This window comes from Tamandua tetradactyla, chromosome 4 (assembly GCF_023851605.1).
Source record: "Tamandua tetradactyla isolate mTamTet1 chromosome 4, mTamTet1.pri, whole genome shotgun sequence".
In the NCBI taxonomy this organism is placed as follows: Eukaryota; Metazoa; Chordata; class Mammalia; order Pilosa; family Myrmecophagidae; genus Tamandua; species Tamandua tetradactyla.
The window spans coordinates 15,415,351-15,431,463 of record NC_135330.1 but is presented as its reverse complement, the minus strand read 5'-3'; the positions used below and the strand labels follow the sequence as shown (position 1 = coordinate 15,431,463).

At 44.0% G+C, this 16,113-nt stretch overlaps 1 protein-coding gene across 7 annotated transcripts in view; it reads right to left on the bottom strand.

Annotated features, from left to right (window-relative positions):
* NOS1AP (nitric oxide synthase 1 adaptor protein) overlaps nt 1-16,113 on the bottom strand; it is a 295,134-nt gene that overhangs the window by 71,611 nt on the left and 207,410 nt on the right. For all 7 annotated transcript variants that reach the window (XM_077156709.1, XM_077156707.1, XM_077156708.1 and 4 more), the window contains one exon: nt 9,949-10,041. In XM_077156709.1, coding sequence (XP_077012824.1) covers nt 9,949-10,041 — 93 coding nt within the window. The remainder of the gene's footprint in view (nt 1-9,948; nt 10,042-16,113) is intronic.

Genomic DNA, 16,113 nt, shown 5'->3' with positions numbered 1-16,113 from the left:
GGAGGAGGCCTGGGGGCACAAATGAAATCAGAAGGAAAGATAGACAATAAAGACTGAGATGGTATAGAATGGGAATGCCTAGAGTATACAATGATAGTGACTAAATATACAAATTAAAAAATGTTTTTGCATGAGGAAGAATGAAGTTTATGTCAATGCCATAGGGTGTTGAAAATAGATGGTAATTCATATTTTAAACTTATATGTGAGACTAAAGCAAAAAATGTTTATTTGGTACAAAATTTATATTTTGACTAGTGCATTTCCTAATATAACCTATGTGGACAGTTTAACTGAACACCATAAATGCATGGAACCTTGAGCAGGGCATGACATTTTGTAGATTTGTCCAGAGTGATGCCCCGATAAATCCAGAGTGATTTGAACAGTGAATAAAAAGTATTTGCAAAGTCCCCTTGGGGGAATGATGAGAAAGGGGGAAAATTCAACTCCCCCAAGTGAAGAATTCTTGATATTTTTGCAAGCAGTGTGGACAACCAAAGCAATAGGCTGAGCTCTTAATCTCGGGGTTTATTCATATGAAACTTATCCCCACAAAGGATAGGCTAAGCTTACCTAAAATTAGGCCTAACAGTCACCCCCAGAGAACCTCTTTTGTTGCTCAGATGTGGACTCTCTCTCTCAGCCAACATGACAAGCAAACTCACTACCCTCACTACATGGGACATGACTCCCAGGGGTGTAAACCTTCCTGGCAACAAGTGACAAAAATTCTAGAATGAGCTGGAACTCAGCATCAAGGGACTGAGAAAACCTTCTCGACCAAAAGGGGAAAGAGAGAAATGAGATAATCTCTCAGTCAATGGCTGAGAGATTTCAGAGTTGAGAGGTTATCCTGGAGGTTATTCTTAAGCATTGTACAGATATCACCTTGTTAGTTAAGATACAATGGAGAGGCTGGAGGGAAGTGCCTGAAACTGTAGAGCTGTGTTCCAGTAGCCATGTTTCTTGAAGATGATTGTGTAATGACAGAGCTTTCGCAATGTGACTATGTGATTGTGAAAGCCTTGTGTCTGATGCTCCTTTTATCTACCTTATAGACAGATGAGTAAAACATACGGATTAAAAATAAATAAATAATTAGGGGAACAAATGTTAAAATAAATTTAGTAGATTGAAATGCTGGTGATTGGTGAAGGGGAGGGGTAAGGAGTATGGTACGTATGGATTTTTTTCTGTCTTCTTTTTATTGCCTTTTCTGAGTTGATGCAGATGTTCTAAGAAATGATCATGATGATGAATATACAACTATGTGATGATATTGTGAGTTATTGATTATACACCAAGAATGGAATGATCATATGGTAAGAATGTTTGTGTTCCCCCAAAATTTTTTAATTAAAAAAAAAAAAATCAAACCTTCTCTCTTTAAAGGTCTTGTAGTAATCCTCATAACCACTGTGAAGATGTCAGGAAATCACCAAGATAATTTAAAAGGTTTGGGAGGTAAGAGGGGACTCACCAATGTTTGTTATTCTAGAACCTAAGGAAAATATGGCTGGAGCCTTTTAACTACAATCACTTCAATGTCTGAATGATAATCTTAAGAATTTTGGAATTAAAGGTCTTCATCCTACTACCACCTACTCAATATCCCACCTACCCTACCAGCTCTTTAAAAGATGCCCTCAACAGTGCCTGACTGAAGCAGGGTCACATCTCTATTTAATAGACAAGACTGGAACCAGCTTCCCTGATTTTCAGACCAGTGCTGACTCCACTTAAGGTAACATGGTGAGGGGCTTCACTTAGAGGGAGACTCCAGCCTCACCCGCCTGCCGTCACATCACCAACGTCTGACTCAAGAACAATCTGTTCTCTCTTGCTCTGAAATCATTTCTCCTTATCTCCTCTATTTTGCAAACTTTTAAGAGCCACAAAGAAAAACCACCAACCACCCCCTCCTCACCTTTCTAGAAATCATCCTCTAAAGAAAAAAATTAGGAAAAAAATTATGAGACAAAGAAAACAAGAAGAAAGACTAATGACCTAGCTTTACGGAATTATACATCGAAGTCATCTTCAACCATAGACAGAGATGTATTATTGAACAATAACTACAGCCAAACTCGGTTTAACCAGGTCCAGAAAACTCACATACTCCAAGCTATATGTGAAGCCAATTTTGTTTTACATATTTTACAAAAAAATTTTTACAATTTTGTTTTACATACTTGAAAATAAGGACTTTGAGTTTTGGTTGCTGCGTGAGAATTTCAGTTTTGCTATCTGCTGTCCTGAATCGGCTGCTTCTCCATGGTATGTATGCCAGGAAATGAAGACATTTCAAATCCAGAGGGCAGTGGAAGGGAGGAGGGGAGGAGAAGGGAGGAGAAGGGAGGGCAACGCACCTCTCCACCTGCCAGCACAAGGAAAGCAGGGCGTCTTCCACAGCCTTATTTACTGCCTGCAGCCCGAGAGGGCCAGGAGGGCTGAGTGGGCTGGTCTGTGGCTTCATTTAAACGAAATCCAGGCACAGGCAAGAACTCACAGGGCACCGCCGGGAGCACAAGCTATGACGTCAGTGGCAGCAGGGAGGCCAATAAGCCAAGTGCCCAGGGAAACAAAGACCTACGTCCTCACTAGCTCCAGAAATATAATCAACTGAAAATAATTTGTGAGTGGGTATAAACTGTGTAGTGAAGTAGACTGATTCCCTAGGGGCATCTGCTTGAGATTCTGCCGTACCCCAATTCTGTATGTGCCTTTATGGAATGCCTTTCTCTTATTGCTTGGCCCCTCTGTGACTGCTAAGGACACCCATGGGGTCGCTGGGCCTTTTAGGGAACCTCAGAACTACAGTCTATTACCTTTTCCCTTTCTTCCTCCCACATTTTCCCCTCCTTGCTCCAAGGTAATTCAAAATTAAATGCATTAGAAAGAGTCGCTTAAATTGGAGGAAGGCTCTGTTTCATATGGTGGCTAATCAAAATGTTCTTTATTGCAGTGAGAAAGGATGTAACCTACAAGCCTCCAATGAGAGGGAGCTTAACTAACCGAGGGCCTGAGCAGCTGCACTCTGAAAGCCATCACCACATTTGGGTAGCCGCTGTGCTTCCCATGGGCTGCTCCCAGTCCGTGACTGGGTGCGGAGAGACGCTAAGGCTGGCCCATTCTGGAGAGTCACGGGAACCCTCTGACAGCCAGTGTTGGCTTGAAGAAGCTGTGGCAACCTTACCAACCTTGCTCAGACGGCCCTTCCTTCTTCCCCTCCCCTCCTTCCCTCCTTCTCTTTCTATTTCTATAGGAGTCAGACCTATACGGCAGTCTGAAAGCCACCCAGCCTTTCCCAGATCCCTCCCCATTTGCTCCCACAGACATTTAATCCTGTCTTGGCATTAGCTTCTTAGAGGATCTAGACTAGCACAGAAAGTGAGAAAGTGAGAAAGATACAGGAAACACACCTTTACCCCGTCAAAGATTCAATTATGTACCCCAACACAGATTTGTTCCTAATCTTAATCTACAATCTTGTGGTTGTGAACCCAGTGTAAATAGGACCGCTTAAAGATGTCATCTTCCGTTCAGGTGTGGCCCAGCTGAATGAAGGAGTACTGGATTACTGGAGGCCTCTTACAGAGCCAGAAGTCAGTGGAAAACCAGAAGGGCAAAAGAAAGGAGAGGACATCACCCCCTATGATGGGAAAACCAAGGAACCCCAAAGATCACAGACTGCTGCAGGTTTCAGGGAGAAAGCATGCCTGGCCATTATCTTGGACTTCTGGCCTCTGAAACTGTGAGCCAATTAAATGCTTCCTGTTTAAGCCAACCCACTCTGTGATAGCAGATCAGGAAAACTAACGCAGATCTGCTTCATTTTTTATTGTCACAAGAAGTTTCCTATTTGATGTGGGTAAAATATCCTTTCGCTTTTTATATAACACTTTCTTTTACATTATCAAAATTGATTTCCATCTTACAGATGAACAAGGCTCAGAGAAGTTAAATGAACTCCCGCGAGGGTCACCGAATCCAGTGGGTAATTAAAATCTAGCTCTCTGCCTCTAGACTCCAGGTTCTCTTTGCTATACCAACTGATGAAATAGAAAGCCTTCACTCTCTCATCCCTACTCCCCAGCCCACCCCTGTCCACATATACTGCCAGGAAGTCCTTCCCTTTCAACAAAGAAGGGGATAAAGAGCTTGCTCTGTGTGTTTTTATAAGTCTGCTGAATGGGTAAGCACACACTTGATACAAGGCCCTCCACTTTCTATTATCTAATGAGGGCAAATGTCAAGTCCTCTATGGAAAATCATAGTCATTTTGTCATTCCAAAAGCTCCTGGCAAGGAATATGATGTGGGAACTGGTTCAGAGGTAGGTCTGCCTGGAACAGTGCCAGCAACAGAAAACAAAGAGTGAGGGATAATTATCACAGCAGTCCTGCCTCCTTTTACAACCTGGAAATGGACATGCAATCTTTGAAGCCTTTTCCTAGGAATCTAAAGTGTAGGGAAGACTTTGTGCTGGTATTTATTTCCTATCCTTACAGAAAATTATCAGCAGAGAAGTTATCTGCATACTTTAGCATTATTCATGCTTCTGACAGCGATGGTAACTTCTTTACTAAAAAAAAAAAAAAAATTGCCTGCCATGCCAGAGGACCTGGGTTTGATTCCCGGTGCCTGCCCATGTAAAAAAAAAAACGTGAAAAGGCGATATTAAATCAGCTTGGCAAGTTCTCCATGCTCCCAGATAGGATAGGATTAGACTGAAAATACAGCTACCAGTCACCTTCCGATATAACGTATGGGTATAGAAAATATATTTCACAACTGAAGTGTTAGCAATCCTAACACAATGTAGGCAATTCCTAACATGCCTGCTATAAAACTAGCAGGAAATAAACAAGGTCTAGAAATACAACATAGTGGAACAAAGGTGTAGAGGCTTAGAGTCACAACCCTAGGTCTGCCAATAACTACCTGGGCTACCCTGGGACAGTCCTTTGGTCTCTCTTGTCCTCTATGGCCACATTGGATCAATTAGGGGATTGGAAAGATGATTTCTAAAGTCCCTTCTTTGTCTAAATTCTGCTTCTAAAATTCTAAGTGCCTCTTTTTCTTACCCAATTAGATCTGACTTTCGTGTTTCCATAATAACTAACACTACAGTTTGGGCAAGTAAACAGTTTTCTTGAGATGTGCTGTCCCAGTGAAGGCTGTGCAGGGTAGAAGCTAAAGAGTATGAGTTAATTAATTACACATTTATTATAAAGTAACATTTCTTCAATGGAGCCAGAAGAGATCAGTACACACACAGCAACATGCTAGTGGAAAGAACCTATACGGGCTTTGAGCAAGAGAGATCTGGTTTGAACTTTGACTTCACCACCGACGGGACTTGAAATCGAGGCAAGTAGTTCAATCTTCTTTTGAAAACTGAGCATAAGAATGGAATTGACCTGTGATGGTTTGGTTCTGGTGTCTACTTGGCTAAGTGATGATGCCCAATTGTCTGGCCAGGCAAGCACTGGCCTGACCGTTGCTGCAAGGATACTTCCTGGGTGGGTGATTAACGAGAAGGCTGGGGTATTAAATCATCAGTCAGTTTATTGCATCTATGGCTGATTACATCTGTGATCAACTAAGCCGTGCCTCCCACCAATGAGATCATCCTGTCAGCTGAAGGCTTTTAAGGAAGAAGAGTGACTTTTTCACTGTTTCTTTAATCAGCAAGTCTCTCCTGTGGAGTTCATCCAGATCCTTCATTGGAGCCACAAGCTTCACAGCTTGCCCTGTGGATTTGGACTCTTCCATCCCCACGGTTGCATGAGACACCTTTATAATTCTCGTATTTACAGATATCTCTTGTTGGTTCTGTTTCTCTGGAGAAACAGACTAATACACTGCCTCACAGAACTCTCACGAGGATTTAATAAATGTACAATGCTTTAAACAAGGCTTGGCAAATGGTAGGTGCTCAATATCAGGATTAGCTCTTATTGTTAGATGTTCTCATTATCATCTTAGTGTGCAATTACTTTATTAGTTTGCTCCCTCCGGTCTTCTACCTCTCCAAAAAGATGAGAAAAGATTTGAGAGAAGACATGGTCCCTGACCCCTAAAGGCTCACAGCCTATGAGAGAGAGAAATAATTATAATGCAAAGTCATAGAAGTTATAATAGATCTAGGAATTCATACGGTACTATCAAAAATAACTTTGCTGGCAAGGGTCCATGTCTAATACCCCTATGTACACTACCCACGCCCTTGAACATGCTAGATACACAATAAATATTTGTTAATGAGAATAATGGAGCCTTTCTAGATTGTTGCCTTAGGACATCCCAACAAAGTTATTAGTTTATAAGAGAAAAAACATGAAACTGAGGCCCTTTAGGTCCTTGAGTAGAAGACTCCCTTGGATGAAGTTCAAGACTAATAATCTTTTTTGTCCAGGAGTCTACTCCTTAGCAAATGGTGCTATTGTGAATTCCAGAATTATAATAAACAACCATTATTACATATACAAAAAAGTCCATTACTTGGACCTAGTAGAGGAGGGAGTTGAAGAAAATGTACTGATTAAGAGACATCAAAGTCAAGTCCATTATCTTAGTGACTGGGTTCATACCACAAATACAACCTAAAATTAATAAGGAATCTCAGATTCATTATCTGCTGGCATCAGTTCAAGACAGGGTTTTTAGATACTTGTTAATAAAAAAGGTATTTTTTACATCTCAATGAGAGATGATTATAATTATAGTTGGCTACTGCCTATACTAGAATAAACACCCGATAAGCTGATGAGCAACTCCTACTAAAAACAATACTGATATTAGCGATTTCCATTAAGGCCTTTCTATATACGGGAATAGCTCTTATCCTTTTTTTTTTTTTTTTTTAATGGGCAGTTGAGAAAGAAGAGAGAGGAGGAGAATACGATAGTCCATTTGATTTAAACAGTAAGTACATATTTCTACCTGATTAAAGACATGATCACAGAAATAAAGCACTCTTTCATCTAGTCAGCCAATAGCCATAATTACTGAAAACACATTCCACGCACCGGGTGCCCAGTTAAGTGACAGAGATGGTCCCTGCCCTTAAAGAGCTCACTGGCTAGCAGGGAATTCCTGGGAAACAAACTCCCCAGTAGCGGAAAGCTGAGGAAAGAAAGGAGGTTCCCTGGCTGCTTCAGGAAGTGTCTGACTTCAGAGGCCCATCGGCCCTGAAGGATTGGGAGAGAGAAACAGGTCCACCTGCTTAGCCGCTGGGGTCTGCTTTTTCTAAGTTCTTGAATACCTGAATATGCACACATGACCTATCTCTATACACAAGCACTGAAAAGCATGGTAGGGTTGGGGCAGACCATCTGAGCTGGAAAAGTCAAAGTGGTCACCTAATACAACTCCTCGCTTTATAGACATGACTCACAGAGGCAAAATAACTGTTCAGAGTCCCAAAGCCTAGAAGGGCACATTCGGGTCTCTTCATCCCAGCCCCGGTCTCATTCCAGCATCCCTGACTGACTCAGAGAAAATCAATATGCTGTATGCAGGAGGAAAATATACAATCTATTTACCAACAAGTTCAGCACGGGAACTGACTAATCATAAAGAATGTCAGGCTGTACACGGTACCGGCACCTCCTGGCTGAATATCAGTCATGACTTTTTACACACCTAAAGCCACCTAGCAAGAACCCTCGTTCTTAACCGGATAAAGGTGGCATCCCTGCACTTGGCCAGCTGTTCCATTTCCTTTGAGGAAATTGTGCATTTACACCATCTCACTCCCTCTCAGTTCTATGAACAGAGACGGAAGCAGGAACAGGGAGTGTGCATGCCTGAGGACGGTGGTATCAGCACTCAGATTCCAGGTGACTGTCACATGGGAACAAGATGACAAAAAGGCTGATTGCTGTTAATGTGCATTCATCTGTCAGAGGCCGTGTAAAAGAGACATGGTAATTAAAGGCATTATCCAAATCACAGCTAAGGCCCTGAAACAGATACCAGGCGTAGGTGGAGGAAACAAGATGGGCGGCTCGCCTTGCCCAAACCTGACATCAGAAGAATCAGATTGAGGAAAGACCTGTTAGATTCCCTCTCTCTGGGCCAGCTGGAGAGTGCACCCACGCTGCAGAATGCCAGGGATGGAGTTTCCAAGTGAGTCACAAGGTCCCCCAGATTCCCTCAGCGAGATGCTGCTCAGGCTTAGCATTAACTTACTTAGGGGAAGGAGGCCAGCTCCTCTCCCAGTTGATACCTCAGCCCACTGTTGTCCTTTGTGTCATGTGATATTGGGAAAGATACTTAGGCTCTCTGCCCTCAGTTTTCTCATATGTAGAGTGAGGATATGCACTGCATCTGGTACATGATACACGGGGGGAGACAGTGAAATGGGAAACAGGATTGTCTCCTGGGGTAAAACCAGGAAGTCACCCCACAATGGATCAGATCAGCCACACAAGGTTACCTGAAAGGGACAGAAGAACCCTGGGACAGCCAGCTGTGAAATGTAATCTAATCAAAGTAGGGGATTGTCAGTCAGAGAAAATGACAGTTAGGCAGTACTGAGATGCCACAGAATCACAGAAGTCAGAGCCAAGGAATAAATCCTGGAAGGTCTGTCTAACACACACTCAACACACCACTATGGCACGCACAGTCCCCACTGTGGAGCTTTATAAAGACAGACATTTAGTAGCCCTCACAAATGCCCTACTACTTCTGAATGCAAAGAGGATGGTTCTTTATAAACAGCACATGATGCTCTATTTTTCGCCTACATATTTTCAACCTCATAGCTATACAACACTTTCTAGAACTATCCCTATGGATATTTAGGGAGCATGAGAGAATACATTTATGATTTAACATATGGGAGACCTTTGTAAGTGTGGAGAGCTATCCCACCATGAAATGGGCCACCTCAGAAAGTAGGGAATTTCCTAACACCAGAGGTATCCAGATAGACATTGGGCAATGTCTTTTGTGAGGCTGCTGTAGAGAAGACTTAAGTCCTTGGGCCAATGAGACAACCACATTTTAAGATCCCTCTCATCCATGTGATTCTTCAAGTTTGCGTTCTACTTCTCTTTGCCTCCATAACCTCCACCATTTGCCTCTGGGGCTGGCCTTGATTCTCATTTAAATTAAAAAGCAACTTAGGTTTGTGCCTAATGGGCTCAAGATATCCATAGAGGACTGTGCTATGGTGCTACCGTTGACCAATAAAAGGAACACATCATCAATAAAAAAGGCACCAGCAGATTAAAAAAGCAGAAGGGAAAAAAAGACAATTTCCTCACATATCCTCCATCAACCAAGTTCTTTTCCATTTCATTTTGGGAGCCCCCTCCTCCCCCCATTTAAGCAAATCTAGCCTTTCTAAGGTGCTAACAACATTCTCCCAAAACATACTCACAACTAATACATAACAGACACATGTTTAAACAACATACGCTCACTCAATGGAGTGCCCATGGCACGGCTCTTCCTCCTACTGAACAGCAGCCGTGTCTGGTTTCGAGGGACTAAACACAGGCTGAGGCCGCAGCAGTTGTAACAGGAGGACACAAGGACCCAAATGGGGGCCAGATGACCCTTGGAGGGGGACCGATTGCTCCTGGTACAGAAGCGGACAGCTGCTGAGGGGGCCTGCTCTCCTCTACTCCCCTACTGACAATGAGGTGTTACTTGATTTTTATTCCTTGAATTGGAAGCATTTCTCAAGATCAAGACTCACAGGTAAAGACAGGGGAGGAGGTGTGAAGGTAAGGATGATAGGCAGTAGCCCGCGTCACCTGTGGGCTAAGCTGCGGCTCCAGCTGCAGCCCTCTAACTGCTGTTGATTAAAGAAGATGCCCTTGCCAGCTACGGGAAGGATTCTGCCCAGAGAGAGGCCTAGCAGGAAAAGGTATCCCATGCCTACCTCCCTCTTCACCACGTCTCCATCCAGCACAGGGTCACTTACCTTTTTCTTCTTCTTCAAAATCACTTTCACTCCATCCACCGAAACCATAATGCTCACTTTCTTCTTCTTGATGTTTTTGGCTTTAAACTCATACTGCGAGGGAGAGGGAGACAGAGAAGCACGCTCCAGTTAGACCAGGGCATCTGCACGGTCCCTGCTGGCTCAGGGCCCAGAAGACAGGCTGGGCCACAGACAGACCCGAGGGCCAGCACGGTTCCTGGGGACCCGGAGAGCCTCAGGGGATGTCAGTGCAGGCGGCTGCCTGCAGGGGCTCTGAGTATCTCAGGGTTGGAATGGCATTTCCGAAAGGGTCATTAACTCCACCACTCAACCATCACTGAGGGCCATTGAAATGATCCCAACCCATCCTAAGGAGATGAACATTTCGCCTACTTTGAGAATCTCATAAAAGTCCAGAACTTTCTATCAATGACTCATTCATTCTACCATTTAAGAACTTCCATTGTCAGGCCAAGTGCTCCTTGTGTCTAACCAAATGCTGCTACAATTCTATCCTCAAAGACTAAGAGTTGACACCAGTCTTCCAGGTCAGAGTTTTTCATGTACTAAAAGATAGTTATTAATTCTAAGTTATTCTCTACCAGTTTGGTTCTCAAAGTCCTTTAACAATCTGCAGGATAGTCTCCAAGTCCTGAAGCTTTGGGGGCTAGAAAGCATTCGAGAAAGATTCTGACCAGTAACAGTTATAAGGGAGTCTGCCTCACAGCCCCTATATTCTAAATTCTTGTCTGCAGCCCTGAAGAGAGCAACTCCATAGCTCTCCACCACTCAGGGGCATCCTCCTCAGTCTCAGACCTTCTTCTGTTGTTTGAGTAGCTGTTTCAGCTATCATCACTGGTGCTGTCACTCCTCATTCTCCTCATGAACTCCATTCTGGCAATTTTCCAGTTTACTAAGACCATTTTCACCTGGTCCTCATCTTGGTTTCACCACACAGCAAAGTTACCTGGCATGCCACCTAATCAAACATCTCATTGCAGGGTGGTTTGTTATTTTGCTCTTGTCTTTTAAATTAGCAAAGGACCCAAAGTCATGATTTCCACTCCAACTCATAGCCTCCTTTTCTCAGGGAGGGCTTTTAAATTCTTTTAAATTAAGACACCCCACTCCTCCACCCCCTTCTACTGCCACCCAAACCTGGCAAGAGGCACCCAGCATTGCCAGTGCATTTGAAACCTAACTTTAGCCATGGCTTTTAATATCCTGATCAAAGGAATTCAATTTAAGAGTTAGTTATACTGTCTAAACGCCATTCCTTCCAGTAAAATCTCAGCTGACCTCTTATTCTGTTGTACTGAGATAGTGTTGATGCCCCCTGGCTCTTCTTTTCTTATAGACAAGGATATGACTTGGCTGAGGTGAAATAGCTCTCTTTATATTGCTAAGGCAGGCTCTGGTTCACTGTTGATTTGAGTTTCCAGGCAATGGGAGTCCCTGTCACTCCCCAGCCAGGTGGTCACTTCCCCCATTCGCTCAATTGCTGTACCCTATCAACAGTGTTTTCTTCCAAGGGGGACTGAAAGACAACCAAATCAGAGTAGCAGACACATGGGAGAGAGAGGAGACAACTTCAATCTCAGACTCTGCTTCAGCCAGGGAACCCAAAGTCCATTACCAGTGAAGAAGAAACAGAACCAGGACACCTGACAGGATGCAGAGAAGAGGGTGTTTGTGTCGGAGTATGGCTTAGGACTAAACCTCAGTAACATAACACATTTCTCTCTAGGTCAGCGGCTGCAAACTGAAGAAAGTTTGAGTTGGGTCTGCTTCAAAGTGGCATGCACTTTGGGACATAGTCCTACTTGCGGCATGAACTACAGTGTTCTGCTCAGGCTGCAGTGCTAGATAAACGGAAACTGCCTGTGGCTGGGAGAGCCAGGATCAGAAGCTCCAAGTCGGCTGACTCTGGCCTTATGCCTGCTGGGAGAGGTGAACTGAGGATATTTCCTGACCACACCTACATTTACATCCACTCACATGGGCTTTGGGCAAACACTACCTTTCAGCTGTCCGTCTCTACTGAACAAGTGACTAAAATCAGGCCTGCTCCTGCCAGCCACAGGGAGTGCAGAAGGGCACATTTTGATGGAACACCCAGAGTTTCTGAAACACCCAGAGTTGGACAAAAGCTGCTCTAAGACAGAACATGTGAGTGTTTTATTGCCTTCGGTCTCTTTCAGTATGTCCCTCTCACGAGCTACATACACTTTTTCACCTTTTCTAGCAATAAAGTCAAAGCAGTAAATATCACAGAGAATGGCACTGAGTCATTCTCCCAAACCCTAGTTTTGGAGAGTATATTGCCTGCTAAGCTAGACCCTTAAATGCCTTATATTTACAGAAAACTTGTGTAGCTGAACACATCTCTCTCCCCCATCTGGTCATTTCCCTGTTGGCTTCACTCTTCTCCAGGACCTTCTTTACTCAAGATCTTCCATCCAAGCTGATAACAGGCTCCCAACCAGCTCCTTGCTTGCATATCTGAAACTATTTCTAGTTAGTATTTTGATAACCTTGGCCATGCTTTCCAATACTCTGATCTAAAAAACTTAAAATGCAACTAAACAATCTCGGTGGGACTGGAGAACAGCCTCTAATTCAACCACAGTGCATGCGCTTCCAGATGGCTCTCACAGGGTCTGTGGGCACAGTGGCCCATGGAAAAGCAAGACCAAACGATTCCCCCTAGAACTCAATGATATCAACAACACATGCTCCTTGCAACAGCTGGTAGAATTCTCTGGAGTGCTTCCAAATGGAAAGGGGCAAGCAAGAGAGAAGAAATCAGATTCCAGGTCCTGTTACAGGTGCCAGTCTACCTGAGTGCTTATAAGGGCTCTTAAGGTTGGACACACACTGCATTGAATTTACCTGCCTGCTGGCCAGATGTCCCAAGCCCTTCCTAACCAAGGAACTAGTATTCAAACTGCAGTTCTGTTGGAAATTATGGAAACAAAAGGAAATCACATGTTCAAAAATACTTAAATACTTATTATTATTAAAACATTTGCGTATATGGCAAGTGTGCCTCACTTGGACAACCGTGGGCTCATTCCTAGGAGAGAAAATGGATTTGGGGAAGGAGAGATAATGGGAATGGCCAGGAGAACAGAGAGAAGAAGAAACTCCCAGGGACAAGACGTCCTGTTTCCCTGCTCATGCTGCTCTGGGATGGAGAGTTGCCTGGGCAGGCAGACGCATGAGGAAGCATCTGTGTCTGGAGGAATGAGATCCAGTCTGCTCAGCCTTTGCCAGGGGCTGAAGAACAAATGGGACTGCTGGTGCCACCATCTGTGGCTTAGGCCAGCCTCCCACAAAGCCATGCCAGTTCCAGAGTCTGTGTCAACAGGCCTGGCCCCTTCATCCAATGTGGACAGGCTGAGCTGGTGCATTTGCTTTGCTAGTCAGAGTCCCACCAGCACAGAGAGATTAAGAACTGCAGGACCCAACTTTTCATGGAACAACAAAACAAGTCCTGGAACTCTAACTGCTGACTGTAAAGATCCAAGATTAAGGGCCTGGGGTTCATACACAGAGACTTGGAACCCTCTATTGGATGGTGGCCCTGGAACTTGGTGTACTGTGCCAACCAGTGAGGTTCACAAACGGAAGGCTGAGCAGAGAGAGGGGTTCAGATCCACAGGAACCCAGAATGAACACTCAACCAATGATATGAGTAAGAATACTGGCTGGAAGTCAGGGAGCTGCCGACAGACCAGGAGCCTGGTTTTGGGACATCTCCTGACTTCCCAATGCTTCGTCTTCCCTGGCTTTCAGAGCTGCTTCCCGAACTGTGTTGGCTGGATTCAGGTGTCAGCTTGGCCAGGTGATGGTGCTCAGCTGCCTGGTCAGGCAAGCACTGGCCTAACCATTACAGCAGGAATATTTCCTGACTGGTTGGTAAACCAGAAGGCTGGTTTATTAAATCATCAGTCATGCGGTTGCAGCCGTGACTGATTATATCTATGAGCAACTAAGGATATGTCTCCCACAAATGAGATCGGGCTGATCCAATCAGTTGAAGGCTTTTAAGGGAGAAGAGAGAATTTTCACTGCTTCTTTAGCCAGCTAGTCTCTCCTGGGGAGTTCGTAAAGAACCTTCATCGGAGTTGCCAGCCTCGCAACCTGCCCTACAGATTTGGGACGCTTGCATTCCCACAGTTGCATAAGACACTTTTATAAATCTTATATTTATAGATATTGCCTGTTGGTTCTGTTTCTCTAAAGGACCCTAATACACAACTCCTTGTCTCAGTCCCAGACACTGAGTGTCCCAGCCACTAGGTGTCCCAGCAGGGGAAGCAGGAGGTCTGCCACTGCTGAGGAGGTGCCACAACTGAGAGGGACATTTAATGAAGGGAACAGACAGCACTGAGCTGGAAGCTGTACTGAAGAAACTGAATTAATGGAGTTACTTTCTTAGGGATTAGGGTGAAAAGTTGAGGCTGTCAGACTCCCTGCCACCCCCCCAACAGTCTATTTTTACTGACAATGTCTGTCTTCCTGAAGAATCCCTGGATGTTTGACAATAGCTGGCTTTTAACAGAAAATACTTCAGTCACCTGGACTACAAATAATTTGGCTCATGATGCACTCTCTCACCAGTTTCACATGAATTAACCTGAGGTCCATCCTGGTCTCTGTGTTCTCCACCTTAAAACTCATTTTGTTTGGTAGGTTTAAATGCTAGCAATCAATGAAAGGGAGGGGTAAGGGGTATGGAATGTATGATTTTTTTTTCTGTTTTCTTTTTATTTCTTTTTCTGAATTGATGCAAATGTTCTAAGAAATGATCATGATGATGAATACACAACTATGTGATGATATTGTGAGTGACTGATTATATATCAAGAATGGAATGGTTATATGGTAGCAATGTTTGTGTTTGTATGTTATGTTTAAAAAAAAAAACTCATTTTGCTCAGGTCCTTCCTTCCCACTGCCCCAACACTGCTCGCTGATGGGAGCCAAAACCTGCTTGTGAGTCAAGGAGCTAAGAGGCAACTTCACCAAGAGGAGAGGATTTGATCTGCAAAGGCAGATATCCACGCCCTCATTCTGCAAATCCTTGGCTTCATTTCAACTGTGTCCACTAACTTCCTAGAAGGAGCCTCATAGCTCTGCTGCCTGCAAACAATCACAGGAAGTTTCCAAGGGAGATCTGACAGTGTCGCTGGGCATTTTAATAACATTCTGTCTGTGGTCCTGGTTTCAAGAGTGTGAGGCACATCACGACAAAACTATGCCCCTGGGCCAAAGGGACTTTCTTATAAAGCTATGCAGGTAGTCCTTTTGCACTTTGTAAAGTTCGGAAGTTTAAGAACTTAGGTAGTAAGATATGAATCTGGAAACACTCTCCAACAAACTTTTCACAGCTCTTCTACTTTAAATCTTGCAAAAGGATATTTCTGTCACTCCCCCACATGCAAGTTAAGCATGTCATACTTTTTCATATATCCATGTAATTGCATTTGCCGTTTCCTATGCCTAGAATGCCACCCCCAGCCCCCATCTGCTTGGTGAACTCATTCTTATTCTTGAAAAATCTGCTCAGACTTCTCCATAGTGACGCCTTCCAGGTCAACTCCCCCTTCCAATATCCTCCCACAGAGCTGCTCCATCCACTCGGCTACTAAGGCAATGCGAAAACCTCTACTATTCCTCACCACTGATGGGCCGTTTACTTCTCCACTAGGCATGTCCTCCTGGAGAAAAAGAAATAAAATGCACATGTGTTTGTACTCAAGAAAACAGCACCAGGATGCAGAAGGGCAATCACTGAACGACAAATAAATTCATGAACACAGTTGAAAGTGGTTCTTCAGTCTGAGAAAAGATGACACTGTGTACAGTCATTTCCAGAAATGAATCACTTTTGTTACTAAAGCCTGGATTCCATTCCACATGCACAAGGACTTCAAGAAAATCTGATTTTCTTTATATTTCCCATACTCTGCAGCCCGTGGAACAGTGCTAAGCACCTGATGTTTGCTTGATGCTTTGTGAAATTTAGAGCTGCCATGACTGGCCTTGGCTGTTTCCAATCATTTCACAGGGATTAGGGCAGGGAAAGGAGGTGGGGAGTGTCAAGGAGAAGAGCCTCTGTTCTCTGGGCTGTGCAGCTTCTCTGAGTCCCAGCTCCTG